The 16,274-nt window shown below is 35.3% G+C and overlaps 1 protein-coding gene across 26 annotated transcripts in view; it reads right to left on the bottom strand.

Annotated features, from left to right (window-relative positions):
- TUT4 (terminal uridylyl transferase 4) overlaps window positions 1-16,274 on the bottom strand; it is a 188,275-nt gene that overhangs the window by 34,011 nt on the left and 137,990 nt on the right. For 23 of the 26 annotated variants that reach the window (XM_044383873.3, XM_057310787.1, XM_044383864.3 and 20 more), the window contains 5 exons: window positions 12,101-12,220; window positions 11,716-11,928; window positions 7,644-7,818; window positions 5,030-5,727; window positions 2,861-3,011 (listed from right to left, as the gene is read on the bottom strand). In XM_044383873.3, coding sequence (XP_044239808.1) covers window positions 2,861-3,011; window positions 5,030-5,727; window positions 7,644-7,818; window positions 11,716-11,928; window positions 12,101-12,220 — 1,357 coding nt within the window. The remainder of the gene's footprint in view (window positions 1-2,860; window positions 3,012-5,029; window positions 5,728-7,643; window positions 7,819-11,715; window positions 11,929-12,100; window positions 12,221-16,274) is intronic. The other 3 variants (XM_057310790.1, XM_048220629.2, XM_048220630.2) reach the window with 1 other exon arrangement.

Raw genomic sequence — 16,274 nt, 5'->3', positions numbered from 1 at the left:
TTTAAGAAACTGCCACAGACACCCTGATCAGTCAGCGGTCATCAGTTCTGATGCAAGACCCTCTACAAACGAAAAGATTATGATTCACTAAAAAGCTCAGATGATGGTTAACATTTTTTTTAGCAATAACATATTTAATTAAGGTATATACATTGTTTTTCTTCAGACATAATGCTATTGCATACTTAAGAGATGTCAGTATAGTGTAAACATAACTTTTGTATGCACTGGGAAACAAAAAAAATTTGACTCACTTTATTGCAACACTCACTCTATTTTGGTGGTCTGGAACCCAACCCACAATTATCTCCGAGGTATACCTGTAGCTGAATTACAGGTGATTTTTTTATTATTAAAGTGGTGATACTATATGGGTAATACATGACACAATGCACTTGTCAAAATTCACAGAACTTTGCACCACAAAGAGTCAACTTTACAGTATGCCAATTTAAAAAATCATCTAGGCGGCTGGGGAGTCAGGGTGGAATGAAGGCTGTAACAAAACAATCTACATGTGTTAGAGAACTTCATTCAAGGGAGTGAGGGAAAAGGCACTCAACTCTGAAAATGAGTGGGGTTTGTAAGACTAAGGGCAAAAGGAATATACATAAGTACTATACTCTAACTGATGAAGTTATTTCCCATAAGGGATAACAGTTCTGATTAATGTTTTACATGTGTACTTAAATGAGACAATTAAACAAATAGGTAGCAGATGATGGGAGCCAGGTTTCTCATTGGGAGTGAGAAATTTATAGATAAGCAGAAAGAAGAGTCTTGAATGAGCCATATGGTAATGTATTCAAGTTGAAGTCATCAGTACAAAGTCATGTTTAACTTAATATAAGATGGTCACATATAGGGGCGCCTGGGTGGCACAGTCAAGCGTCTGCCTTCGGCTCAGGGCGTGATCCCAGCGTTCTGGGATCGAGCCCCACGTTGGGCTCCTCCACTAGGAGCCTGCATCTTCCTCTCCCACTCCCCCTGCTTGTGTTCCCTCTCTCGCTGGCTGTCTCTAATAAATAAATAAATAAATAAATAAATAAATAAATAAATAAATCTTTTTTTAAAAAAAAAGATGGTCACATATAGAAATTTTAATAGATATGAACATATACTAAGTCAGTATGTATACATAATTTTCTCGCTCAGAGAGGGCCTAAAAGCAACAACACCCAATAACAGCAAGCACCCTAGCTTCCAGATCCTGGTTTCTAATACCATTCTCCAATAAAAGGAACCAGGGCTCTTTGGAGAAATACCTAATTCTAGGACTGGGGTGGAAAATATACATGATGAGCCTGGACCATCTTGTAGTGCCAGAAAGTAAGGAAGTGCTAAAAAAACAAATGAACAAATTAAAAAACCCACACACTGATGGGGGTATATTAAAGAGTCACAAGAACCAAATGAAAGAGCACCCAATAGCCAAATCTGGAACAACATGAGCAACAAAGTAGTATTAGATCATAACCCAAATTATAAAATAACCATGAGTTCATACAGAGATATATAAATGAATGAATAAATAAAAACAAGTGTAATGTATTATATCTTAATAAAGCTGCTGGGAGAAAAAATGTGCCACAATCCAGCTATTCAACTCCGAGGTATTACCCAAGAGAAATTAAAGCATATATTCATACCCAGACCCACACACAAATGTACAGAGCAGATTTACTTGTAACAACTAAAATTTAGAAACTAGTCAACAGGTGGATGGTAAACAAATTGTGGCACATCCATATAATGAAACACAGCTCAGCAATAAAAATGAATGAAACATTTACACACATCACAACATGGATGAATCTCAAAATAATTATGCTAAATGAAAGAAGCCAGGACCCCCACCTCAGGAAAAAAGAGTACATTCTATGTGATTCTATTTATACAGAACTCTAGAAAATGCAAACTAATTCATAGTGACTAAAAGCAGGTAAGTGGTAGCCTGGCAAGAGACTGGGATAGGAAAGGGTAGGGCAGAGGTATTACGATGGGGAACTAAATGTTATGACATCAGAAATTTTATCTTATCTGGGACACAGCAAGTAATTAAAAAAAAAAAAAAAATGTTTGCTGAGTGAAGGTTTATCCCAGGTACACCATAAATGTTTGCTGAAAAAAGGTATGTAAGGCTCTTCCCAAAATATTATAGCCTTATCTCCCTCTATTATCTTTCTCATATTCTACCAAATCCAAGGCAATTCTTCTTCCAAAGAAACTATACACCCTATACTTTTGTGTATAATCTCCCAGATCTGAAAAAGCAGTTCAAGATCCATCTCAAATGCCTCACCATTAATTCTAATTCCTCTGATCCACCCCAGCTAAAATTGTGTTTGCACTGCATTTTGTTTACCACTACTATAGCATGTAATATATTCTGCTTCCAATCATGGCAATTTTCATACATATCATATATCCGTCTAGAGCAGAACTGTGCAAGAGCACTTCAATGATGGAAATGTTCTCTATCTGGACTGCCCAATTCAGCAGCCACATGTAACTACTCATCACATGTAACTACTCAGTACTTGAGATGTGGCTAATAAAAATGAGGAATTTGGTTTTTAATTTCATTTTAAATAAATTTAAATAATGGCTACTACATTAGACAGCACAGATCCAGAGTCTTTAAAATCAACACATAATATGGACCCTGTATTCCCCTTGGCATTTACCACAGTGCTGTGCATTTAGCAGGCATTTAGTAAGTGTCTGTTGTTGGGGCTCTAAACTATTAAAAAACCTCTACCAAAACAAAATGTAAGCAAACTGTTTTTAAATAAGAAAATAAATATTCAAAACCTAGGAAAGAATCTACTCAGAATAGCTCCAGTAATAAAAGACTTACCAAAACATCTTTTACATACTAAATCAAGTATTTCCCGAAATCGATTTGTCATTGGTGGTAGAGGTTTTAGATCGATTTTCCTGAAATCCTCTGGACAATCATTTTTTGAATGGCCATCTTTTTTGCAGATGCTGCATACTATCGTTGGTGGCTATACAAAGGTAAAAAAATAATCTAATAATCTAATAAACTATTGAGGGACTTCATCATCACTTAGAAAGCAGGTCCAAAAAGACTCTTTTATGTAACTCAATTCTGATAACCTGTGCTTCCAGGAGGTTTAAAAAAAAATAAAAGAGTATTAATTGAATGCAGCGTTAAATGTAAAAACCATTATTTTAAGCCAACCACTTTAACTCTCCTCCCCACTAAAATGATATTACCAAGATCAGATTTACCCAAAGATGTACAATACAGGAAATATTAGAAGATGGAATTCATATGGGTTAATGGAAATTTCAGTCAGCTCCCAATATGAAATATAGGCATTAATTTAACCCACTGAGATCTTTAACGAAGTAGATTATAAAGAAATCTCAAGTGGCACCTTTCATTTCACTCCAAACATTTTCTATCTTCACAGTCACTCAATCAATTATAAAACCCTCACTTGGCTATTTGGTTCAATTTATTACACTAGCATGGTACTCAAGAAACCAAACTGTAGGGCTAAACTCTAAAAATAACTTTGCTTCATACAAGGAATAACTCTTATGTAATAGCCATAAAGTTAATTGCAAACCCTATACCACCATTTAAAATGTATTCCAATGGACTACCAGCAATGTAGTTAAAACAGTAAAATGTATCCCAACTAGCTGAACAAAACATATGGTGAAGGAAGAGCATTATTCTTTTCTTTATTGTAAAATGCCTAGATCCCAGAGAGCCTTTTCCCCCAGGATTAGCTTGAACATTTACTTAGCCATGAACTCTTGACACAAATTATATACAGAAACCTCTAGTTGTGGGAATGCTGTGCTATGAACTAATTAACAATACCACAGGAATTTTTATTAGCTTTTCAAAACTTTTTTTAAATGACATACATTATCAGAAAATTCTAGAAAAATGTTATAAATAACAAAAAAAATTTTAATTGGAGAAACAGCCATCTTAAGGTAGGTTTCCAGGGGGAAAAAGTATAAAGAATAAAAAATGTACACTGCAGTTGTATGATTAAGAGGCTTTTCTAAAAACCTGCCATTTAATCCATCCTTTCAACAGTCCATATGTCCTAAATACTGCAACCTAAAAAAATGCAATAGATGTATCCTTACAAAGAATGAAGAAACAAGCTCAGTAATTAGGTTAAAATTTTTAAAGCTTGTCAATAACTATCAATAAAAGAGTAAAACTGGACAACTTCCTAGGTTTTTAAAAAAATATATTCTACTTGGTTTACACATGATCTGTATCTTTACACATGATCTAATCTTTTTTTTCATGTTGGGTGCTGATATATCAATTGTGTACACTGCATTTGAAGCAATGCAACTTAGCTAAAACTTTCTTTTATTAACAAAGTAGTTACTGCTTATTTTCTGTTACTGGGGTATTCTGTTTTCCATAACTTATCAAGTTAAAGTTCAGACTATCCCACTTTAAAAGTAGAAAAGTTAAGACTCCATTAATTTATAAAGGATATGCCAATATCCAAAGAAAAGCTCAATGGCAGAAATCTGGATTCTTCATATTTTTGGTATCTGATATTAGTTTCTGCTCAAATATCTTTATTAAATTTATATTCACTCACCTCATGTCAAAAAAAACAAACAAAACTTTAAAGCAGAATACTATTAGAATTTACAAACCTTGTACTCTTCTTTGTGGAAGAAAAAATAAACATTTATATATATATATATATATATAAACAAAACTTAAAATATTCGCTGCCTCTGCCAAACTGATTTTCATAACATAGCTGATGAATCCTTTTATATGAGAAAGTGAAATAAACCAACTAGTAATAGGGTGCTGAAACCTCCTGAGGTTTCTTTAAAGACAACTACAGGAAAAAATGTAAAAAGGAAAAGCGAAAATAAACACCAAAATATAATAGTCCACCATCACAGAAGCTGTTTTTACATTTCTGAATCTAAAAACTATAAATACAGTCCTAAAAAAAACCCACAAAATCTTAGAAATTATTTACAAACTGTATCCTACCTTGCCAGAGGTTAAAATAAACTTATCAAACACATAATATAATTCCTGGGTGGGGTGGTTATCATCATCATTAAGGTCAGAAGCATCTTCTGTAGCTTTGCAGTTGCAAGAGGTAGCAGATGTGTCAGTGCTCACATTCTGATGTGAACTCTCTGTTTGTATATTTGACCTGCAGTCTGTACCAACAGATTCATCTGGGTCAGGTGATTTATAATCAATGCAATTACATTGGCTGAGTTCCTTTTTTAAACAAGTTTCTGAAGGTGCTAAATCATCTTGTTTCTTATTTGATTTTGGCTCTAATTCACTGCCTTCACCAGTAGAAAGACAAGATTCCTGTCCAAGTTCAGCCAAATCTAGTTCATTTACCAACAAACTGTCATCTTCAGTAATACATCTCTGTGATGTACATTCCATTTCATCATATTTATCAGGTTGACCTCTTTCTGCATTTATTTTTTCTGTGCTTTCTCCAAGTAGAATGCAACAACTGGATGCCATATTCTCAGACTTCACTGGTTTCTTATTGCTTATTTTCCCCTTCTCTTTTTTCATGGAATTCACTGTAGATTTATTTCCACCCTTCCTCTGAGGACAGGCAAAATACCGATAAGCTGCCCTGAATCTCTCCACAACATATTCATAAACAAGCTGGCTGTTTAAGCTCCGTGCAACATTCCTCTTGACTGAAAATGGATCTAGTAAAAAAGGAAATGGTCAGTTGCTCCGTATCTACTAACAAACTACAATTCCAAGCTTACCCAAACAGATCTGAACTACTGTACTGTCAGCAGAATACATTTTCCCAAAGCTTTCCTAACCTAAGTTCTAAGTGGGAGTTCCTGTAAACTGAGTAGGGGAAATACAATAGCAGCATCTTTTCCTTTGTTTCTGTCATAAAATAAAACACTAAGGGGAAAAGAGAGAAAAGAATAATAATAAGGGTAATTAATGAGAGGTTAGCCGAGGACACCAACTCAGTAATTACAAAATTTCAGTGATAAAACTGGTAGACAAAGGCATACTGTTATTATGTCTTCCTTATACTGTCATTAGATGAAATTTTTCAAACCTCTAGGACCCATTCATAATTTTCATCTCACCACAATTTTCTTTAGCTACATACTCCTTGCAATTTAAACAAATAAAATATAACCTAAAACTCTCAAAGCTTCAAGTTAAAAAATATGCTTTTAACATTTAACTTCAGTGAGATCAGAAAATTAAAGAAAGCAATAAGGAGAAATTAAAAAGTAGGAAAAAAGAGATCTAAGAAAGTAATAATTAAACCAAAATTTAAATTTTGGTCCAGTCTAAAATGGGTATGCTGAAAAGGCTTATATCAACTACACCCTCGTTACTAAGAAAATATAAAAGACCTCGAAAATGCTTATGAGTTTTTGGATTTTATAAGCCTTAAATACAAATATACCCCAGGAAAAAAGAACAAATAGACAACACCCAAAAGACAATACACATTTTCTCCACTACTGAAGATCACTAAGTAAAAGGATTAACAGGCAGATGTCCTTGTTAATTAACATTTGGGCATCTGTTACTTTTTGCTATTACGTAAGTCCACAGGCTGTTCTCTAAACCCAAAAGCTTTTCCTCTCCTTCTAGAAGAAGAAAAAGACGAGAAGACAAATTATGACAGCTACAAGCTTTAGAGCTCATTTATTTACTATATATAAGTGTACAAGACGTAAGTACATCTTTGAGTCTATAGGAGTATCTGTGGGTCTAGAGAAGGCCAACAGAGGAAAGGGAACAGAAGATTGTGTTGTCTGAACAGACTAAAATGATGGACAGAAATTCAATCCCCTATCTATAAAAAGTGAGTGAAATGTCACATGATTTAAATTTTCTAGAAACCATTCTCTATTAATTTGCAACTCTAAAGATCTTAATATTTTTGGGATTTGATGTGAAACTTTTTTGTCAACATCAATTTTTTTCTTTTTATTTTTTCAAATCAGTCTTTTTTCTCTTTAGCTTAGCCACATTTAACAACTGAGGTACCTTTTTTAATGTTTTTGAAGTATAGCTGACATATGTTACATTATAATTTCAGGTGTACAACACAGTGATTCAACGACTCTATAGTTATGCTATGCTCACCACAAGTGTAGCTCATCTGTCACCATACTACACTATTACAACACCACTGATTATATTTCCTATATACACCCCATGACTTACACATTCCATAAAGATGAAGTACTTTAGAAGACAATGGAAAAACTAGATTTTCAAATTATATTTTAAAATAATTTTATGACAGAAACTTACAGGAACATTCTGAGATTGTTCTGAATAACTTTCCTATTTTTCTGTATTTTTGAAATTTTTCAGAATTAAAGAATAAAAATAAAGGCATGTAATAAGGTAATAACACTATTAGTTACAGATTTGAAACCTTAAAATAAATATTAATCCCATAAAACTATCATGGACTTGATGAAGAATTTACCTGACATATATAATGACAACCTAGTGGCATATATAGCGCTACAAAGCCAAGGGATATAACTGATAACACTGTATTAGAAACAAATGATTGAGTGGCACACAAAAACATATTCTCCAAATGAAATATAACGTATCATCTCACCTTCAATGGCTATACGCCTTTTAGGCCAGTTTTTGTTTTCTCTTGTTAAAATATCTTGTATCCGTACACATATGACATATTCTTCCAAAGCAAAATCCAGTGTGTAAAATTTTAGCAGCTCTAACCACAACTGTCCCAGGGATACCTGATTTGGTGTTCCCAATGTTAAAGGAGACTGGAAAAGAAAAAATACTTTTCATTTAAGCTTCACAAAACTACAGAATCATTGAATTTTCAGTTTAAAAAGAACTTAGAAATTACCTTCACAAAAACTGAGGCATAACTTGCCAAAAAGCAGTCTGTGACACAGCTGGAAACACAGTCCTAGTTTACTGACTCCTAGAATTCTATGTTCTTCCCACTAAACCAGTGAGTCTCAACCTTGGCTGCACATCAGATCACACCGGGAACATTAAAATACACTAATACCTCAACTCCATATCATTCCCACCTCCCATACCCTTCCCTAGATTCTGATTTAACTGACCTGGGCAATGGGATCTTTAAAACCCCCTAAGTGATTCTCAAGTGCAGCCAAGGTTGCAAACCACTGCATAACAATTACTATAGCTCCTTACTGCAGTAATTACTTTAAAAATCTAAGTAAATGCCCTGGGCTATCAAAAGCTAATTCCTTCACTCAGCAAACATTTATTTAGAACCTACTATGTCCCTGGCACTGTGCTGGGGATATAAAAAAAATAATGAGCGCTCATGCTTAAACATAATGGTCACTATGCATCACTCACTCTTTTTAAGTGTTGCATATGTAGTAACTATTATTTCTAACAACTCCATGAAGTAGACACTACAGGTCAAGGATCTGACTCAGGACCATCTGGCTACTGAATTTATGTTGCTAATCACTATACCTACCATACTGCCACTCAAATAAGGTGAGGTCCTACTTCACAGAGTATTAGGAGAGGAAGAAACAATTTAACAATTACAATAAAGGCTATGTGCTAAAATGGGCCTCTAAATCACGGGGGTTTTAACAAAAGAAGTAATACCTGAATTCTAAAGGAACTAGCTAAATAAAGACTGGCTAAAAGTGACCACTAAGGAGCATAAAGACATGAAACAGTCATCCACTCATTCAATTCTACAACTATTCATCGAGTGCCTACTATGTGCCAGGCACTTGGGATATATCCGTGAAAAAAAAAACCCCAAGATCGTTGCCTTAGCGGATCTTACTTTCCAGACGAAGATGATAACACAAAACAAGTAAATTATATAGCAAGTTAGAAAAAGCAAAGTGCTGTGGAAATAAAAAAAAAAAAAAAGTTGAGTAGGTTTAGTAAAAAAGGAATGGGAGTATGGGAGCATGACATGCTTTCAGTGTTATATAGCATGGTCAGGATAGGTCTTGTTAAAAAGGTATGATGTGAAGAAGAGGGAAAAGTGTTCTAGGAATAGGGAACAGATAAAGCAAACACACTAAATAGGAGTGTGACTAGCTTTAAAAAGAAAACCAAGAAAGCTAGTGTGGTAGAGAAAAGGGAAGAAGAGAAGAGAAAAACAAAGGGCTACTCAGTAAGAACTCCTCAGCTTTTATTCTAAATTAAATGAGGAGCAACTGAAGCGTTTTGAGTGTGGAGAAGAGGAAGGATATGGTATGACTTAAGTTTTCGAAGAACCATTCCGATTTTTGTGCTAAGAACAGACTATAGTTGACTCTTGAACAACATGGGGGTGAGGGGCACACTGACCTGAGGTCAAAATCTGCATATAACTTGACTCCCTCAAAACTTAACCGCTAATAGCATGCTGTTGACCAAAAGGCTTATTGATAACATAGTCAACTAATACATGTTTTATATGTCATATTTATTATGTACTGTAGTCTCACAATACAGTAAATTGGAGAAAAGAAAATGTTAAGAAAATTATAAGGAAGAGAAAAATACATTTACAGTACTATACTATATTGAAAAAAATCCACATAAGTGGACCTGCACAGTTCAAATCTATGTTATTCAAGGGTCAACTGTATAAAGAAAAATGGTAGATACAGGAAAACTCATTATGAGGCTATGGTAGTAATCCAAGCCAAAGATGATGGTGGGTAGGACCAGCATGTTAACGGTGCAGGCGGTGAGAAGTGATCAAATTCTAAATATATTTTCAAACAGAAAAGACAGGATTTCCTGACAGACCTGATATAGGGTATAAAAGAAGTAAAGGATCATTCCAAGGCTTCTGATTGAGAACTGAGAGGATGAAGTATCATCAACTTAGATGTGAAAACTGCATGTGGAGAAAGAGGAAGACCAGGAGTCCAGTTTTAGGCATGTTAGGTTTAAGACCTCTATTAGACATCTAAGTAGACACATTAAATAGGCAGTTGGATACAACTACAGAATTCAGGAGTGTGGTTTGGCTGAAGACTTAAAATTTGGGAGTATCATACAGATGGTATATAAAACCCATGCAACTGGATCCACTGGTCTGGATGTATCTACACACCAAGGGAGTGTAGATACGGAAGACAGGAGGGGATCAGGGACTGAGCCTTGGAACATGCCAACATTAAGGGACTAAAGAGGAAAGGAGAAACCAGGAAAGGAGGCTGAGAAGAAAAAAATCAGCCATGGATATGCCATCCTGAAAGTCAAGAAATTTTTCAGAGAAGAAAATAATCCACTGGCAAATACTGCTGATACATAAAAAATATAAAATTGAGAAGTGGTAACTGGAATTAGCAATGTAGAAGATAATGATATTGACAATACAAGTTTTGGTAGGTTGATGAGGGTCAAAGCCAGATTACAGTGAGTTAAGAGAGGGGCGCCTGGGGGGCGCCTGGGGGGGCGCAGTCCTTAAGCGTCTGCCTTCGGCTCAGGGCGTGATCCCAGCGTTCTGGGATAGAGCCCCACATCAGGCTCCTCCGCTATGAGCCTGCTTCTTCCTCTCCTACTCCCCCTCCTTGTGTTCCCTCTCTTGCTGGCTGTCTCTCTCTGTCAAATTAATAAATAAAATCTTTGGGAAAAAAAGGGAAAAAAAATTACAGTGAGTTAAGAGGAAACAGATATCAGAAATAGTGAATATGGACAATTCTTTCAAGAAGTTTTACTGCAAAAGGGTGCAAAGGAATAGCTGGGAAGGGAAATGATGTCCGTATTTTTCTTTAAAATGGGAGATATAAAAGCATGTTTGCTTATTGAATGAAAAACTGCTAACTTAGGAAGGAAAGAGAAGAATTGCTAGAGCAGTGTTCTAGAATAAACAAGAAGGGATAGGATTAAATACACAAGTGGAGAAAATTAGATAGCAACTTGGAAAGTTCCTTTACGAAAGCAGGTATCAAGGCAGAGTATGTGAGTACAGACAGTAGCAGGTGGTGGTTGGGAGTGTGCAGTAGTTCTCTTTTGACTTCTTCAGTTTTCTCAGTAAAGTAATAAGCAAAATCATTAGCTGAGTACTGATGGTTTGAGAGGTGAGGTGAAAGAAGTCTAGGAAAATGGGACAGTTGAAGGGACTAAGAATGAATGTTCAGGGAACTATATGTACTTCAATATAGCTAGAGCAGTCATATCAGTAATACTTTTATTTCTGTAATAATATGTCTGTCTATTTCAGAAGACTACAGAATTCTGGAGGAAACAATCCATGGATATTCATCTTTGGTTCCTTAGCCCTATTAATGTCTGGCACATAGTAGGTCCTTAAAAAATGAATGTTGAATGATTAAAAAGCAAGCCACCCCCTAAAGGAGGAAAGGGCCTTTATTTTTCCACCAATCTGGCAACATGTTTCCCATATGCTAAAGTTTTGATCACAGCCTAACTCCTGAAGGAAATTTTCCTTGTCTAAATGAAAAAGATACAAAGAATTACCATGACATGATTCAAACAATACACGTCTTCCAAAATGAAGTATAAACTCATTAGGGAATCTCAGTACTGGAAAACTAAACCAGATCAACCCCTCACTTTACAGATGAGGAAAATGAGGCCAAGAGGCTTATGCAAAGTCAGTCAGTCAATCTACTATTAAAGGGCTTCAATCGAAGGCATCACAAATTCTACAGATAGAAAAGCCAAAAACAAAAACAAAAAAAGCTTACTTTGCCATGTTTTTCCTTCATGGCATTACTTTGGTTGTCTGTTTCTGTCTTCTTGGTATCATCTTTTGGTTGGTCTGCCTTAGCTTTGTTTTCCTCAGCAATTGAGTTTTTCTCAGTTGCACTACTTGAATTATATTCCCATTTCACAAACTTCTCTTCTACTATGCCCTTCAGCTGAAAGTCATCCATTCTTTTTGGGTCAAAGCCTTCAATCTATATAAAAAGGCATTCCAAATTGGTAGTGGAAAAATTATTTAAAAATAAAAAAACAAAAAGATGGACAAACAAACAAACCAGAATTCCAGCTTAAAATGTTTGAACAGAGCACTCTGTAAGAGCAAACTACATATATACATGCACATATATGTCACAAATTCATGCTTACCCAACTTCCAAGTAAGCAAGGAAGAAGAGGGGGTTTTCTTTGTTGTAGAAAAAACATCACCATTAAAGCAAAACAGTAAGAAGGGATTCCACCATCAGTCTGGGAGTCAATATAGCATAACTGCAAAACAAAGGCAGAGAAAGTACTGCCATTAGCTTTAATTTTCTTTGTTGCCCCCATGATATAAGTGCTGTTTTTTTTCCTACTATGATCATTCTAAAACGTTTAAACAACAAAAATTATAAGCAATGACCTGAAATCTCACCACCCTGAAATAACTATTAACACAGTGGTGACAATCTTTCCATTCATTTCTTTATTACATATAAAGTCACACACATATTTTAGTTAAATGGAATATCATACATAGTGCTTTTACTGTTTTCACATTTTTAAAGTATTTTCTTACCTTGCTTCTACTTCTGCCTCAATGTTAACAATCGTCTATAAACTCTTCCATGCCTTTTTCTATACTCTAATAACTATATACAAATGTATTCCTATATATTTCTATTTTCTATATAAATGCAGGAAGGATTTTGTTTTGTCATTCTCTTACCGAAATTGTATCTTATACACATCTCTGTGTATTATTCTTCTCCCTTAACAATGCACCAACAAAGTTCCTCTAAGTCAATTAGTACAGATCTAACTTACTTACTGACTTACTTATTTTCCTAACATTCTTCTAAATGCTTATAAGTCTATGATCTGGATGGCTACTCAATAATCTCCCCACCCAAGGACGTACACATTTTGTTCCCAATTTTTGCCACTTTAAGCAATGCTGTTTTATCCTTATATATATTTCCCAATTACTAGTGCTTATTTATATGAGCTATTTTCCCAAGAATGTGTTTGCTGGATTTAAAAAATGTGTGATAGAGGGATGCCCAGGTGGCACAGTCGGTTAAGCACCCATCTCTTGGTTTCAGCTCAGGTCATTGTCTCTGGACCATGGGATCAAGCCCCATGTTGTGTCAGTGCTTAGCACTCAGTCCACTTGGGTTTCTCTCTCCCTCCCTCTCTGCCTCTCCCCACCCCTGCACTTGCGTGTACTCTTTCTGATAAATAAATCTTAAAAAAAATAATAAATAAAAATGTGTGATATATCTGAATTTTAATAAGATTCTTTTCCAAAATAACTACAAAAATTCCTCTTTCACCAGTAACATGAGTGTACACATAACATTTTCCAACACTAAGTATTACTTTTAAAAAATGCCAATGGGTGGCACCTGGGTGGCTCAGCTGGTTAAGCGACTGCCTTGGACTCAGGTCATGATTCCAGGGTCCTGGGATGACCCTGCATTCGGCTTCCTGCTCAGCAGAGAGCCTGCTTCTCCCTCTCCCTCTGCCACTTCCCCTGCCTGTGCTCTCCTGCTCTGTCAAATAAATAAATAAATAATCAAAAAAAAAGAAAGAAAACTAATGGGATGTGTGAGATATAATTATCTAGTAATTACTTCAATTTGCCTTTCCTCAATGTTGAGATTACACAATTTTCGTATGTTTACTAACCATTTAGATTTGCTCTTTTCTGAACTGCCTATTGAATCTTTTGCCAATTTTTCTATTTGCATACATTGCATATCAACTTAATTAGTTAACCCTTCAAATCTGACACATGCACTTGAACAATGTTATTTTTCCCAATCTGTTTTTATTTTGACATTATTTAAGGTACCTTTTATCATATAAAATATATTAATGTATATATAGTTGAACATGCTTTTGTTATATAGCTTCTAGGTTTTTTATCATGGTAAAAAGGTTTCTCCAAACCATAGTACATATATATACTCTTAAATTTTTTCCTAAAATTATGATTTTTCATTTAAGTAGAATTCATTTTTGCATTTAGTGTCCTAAGGATCCAACATTATTTTCTTCAAGAAATCTACAGTTATTCACTGAACTCTACCTCTGAAACCAATAAGACACTGTATGTTAATTAACTGAATTTATTTATTTATTTTTAAAGATTTATTTATTTCTTTATTTGACAGAGAGAGAGACAGTGAGTTAGAGAGAGAACACAAGCAGGGGGAGTGGGAGAGGAAGAAGCAGGCTCCTAGCATAGGAGTCCGACATGGGGCTCAATCCCCGAACGCCGGGATCAAGCCCTGAGCCGAAGGCAGACACTTAACGACTGAGCCACCCAGGCGCCCCTAATTAACTGAATTTAAATAAAACAAAAATTTTTAGAAATATACAGTTGTGACAGCACCATTTATCAAATAACCATTGTTTTATCACTGAAATATTTTATTTTTTACTGAAATTGTGTCTTATCCACATCTCTGTGTATTATTCTTCTCCCTTAACAATGCACCAACAAAGTTCCTCTAAGTCAATTAGTACAGATCTAACTTACTTACTTACTTATTTTCCTACATTAAAATTTCATTTATACTAGGATCTACTTCTGGGCCTTCTATACCATTCCACAAATCTGTTTGTCTATTCCTACGCCAATGGCATATACTTGAGTAAACAGTTTTATAGTGGTAAAGTAGGTCCCCTTCACTAGTGTTCTTTTTCTGAATTCTTTTGGCTATTCTCAAACATTCTTCCATACTAATTTTTAAAACCATGTTATCAAATTTTTAAAAACTCTTGGCAATTCTAATTGAAATTACTGTACATTTGAAAATTAAATTAAGATGATTTTACACTTTAGGGGTACCATCTCCTTATCTAAGAAATTTGTATTGTTTCATTTTCCAAAAATTGAGGAGTTCTCATCAATTACTCACTTCCCCTAAACTCTCATAACCAATACCTCTGCAAGTCTTACCTCCAAAACTTACCCCAAACTTGTCTACTATGCTTCATATCCATTCTAACCTAGCACAGACCATTATCACCTCTGGCTGATATACCAGAGCAGCCTGATTAATGGGCTCCCTCCTTGTATTCTTTATCCCAGAAAGATCTTTTCAAAGCATGAATCAAATTATTTGTCAGAGAGAGAGAGAGCACAAGCAGAGGGAGAAGCAGGGAGAGGGAAAAACAGGCTCCCGGCTGAGCACGGAGCCTGATGCAATGCAGGACTCAATCCCAGGATCCTGGGATCATGACCTGAGCCAAAGGCAGACGCTTAACCAACTGAGCCACCGAGGCATCCCAAGTTGTATTTATACGTACAATAAAAAATAAAAATTAAAAAACCCAAGGATCTCTTTTTTTCTTTGTATGAGATTTTTTTTTTATTACCTGTCAGTTGGTCCTCAGAACTTTTTTTTTCTTAATAACTTCTTAAATTGAAGTATAATAGGCATACAACATTACATTAGTTTCACGTATACAACATAATGATTCAACAACTCTATACGTCATGCTGTGCTCAAAAGTACACCTACCATCCGTTACCACCAACACTATAATAATATCATTGACTATATTCCCTATGCTATACCTTTCACCCATGTAACTTATTCATTCCATACCAGAAACCTGTACCTCCCACTTGTCTTCACCCATTTTGCCCATCACCCTAACCTCCTCTCCTCTGGCAACCACCAGTTTCTTCTCTGTATTTGTGAGTCTGTTTCTGCTTTTTTGTTTTTTAGATTCCACATAAGTGAAATCATATTGTGTTTGTCTTTCTCTAACTTATTTCACTTAGCATAACACCCTCTATGTCCACCCATGTTCTCGCAAATAGCAAGATCTCTAGAGAGGGACACATACACACACACACACACACACACACACACACACACACACAACCTTCTTTATCCACGTATCTATCAATGGACACTTGGGTCATTTCCGTATCTTGACTATTGTAAATAATGCTGCATAAACATAGTGACGCATATATCTTTTCAAAATAGTTTTGTCTTTGGGTAAATACCCAGTAGTGGAATTACTGAATCAAATGTTATTTCTAATATTAATTTCTTGAGGAACCTCCATACTATTTTCCACAGTGACTGCATCAATTTACATTCCTACTAATAAGAGGGTTCCTTTTATTCCACATCCTCACCAACACCTGTTATTTCTTATCTTTTTGATACTAGCCATTCTGACTAGGTGTAAGGTGCTATCTCATTGTGATTTTTATGTGCATTTCCCTCATTAGTGATGTTGAACATCTTTTCATCTGTCTGTTGGCCCTGCTGGCCATCTATAGGTCTTCTTTGGAAAATGTCTATTCAGGTCC

The sequence above is a fragment of the Ursus arctos genome, unplaced genomic scaffold (assembly GCF_023065955.2).
Source record: "Ursus arctos isolate Adak ecotype North America unplaced genomic scaffold, UrsArc2.0 scaffold_12, whole genome shotgun sequence".
NCBI classification, from domain to species: domain Eukaryota; kingdom Metazoa; phylum Chordata; class Mammalia; order Carnivora; family Ursidae; genus Ursus; species Ursus arctos.
The sequence above is the reverse complement of the archived record's forward strand: the minus strand, read 5'-3'. Positions and strand labels throughout refer to the sequence as shown.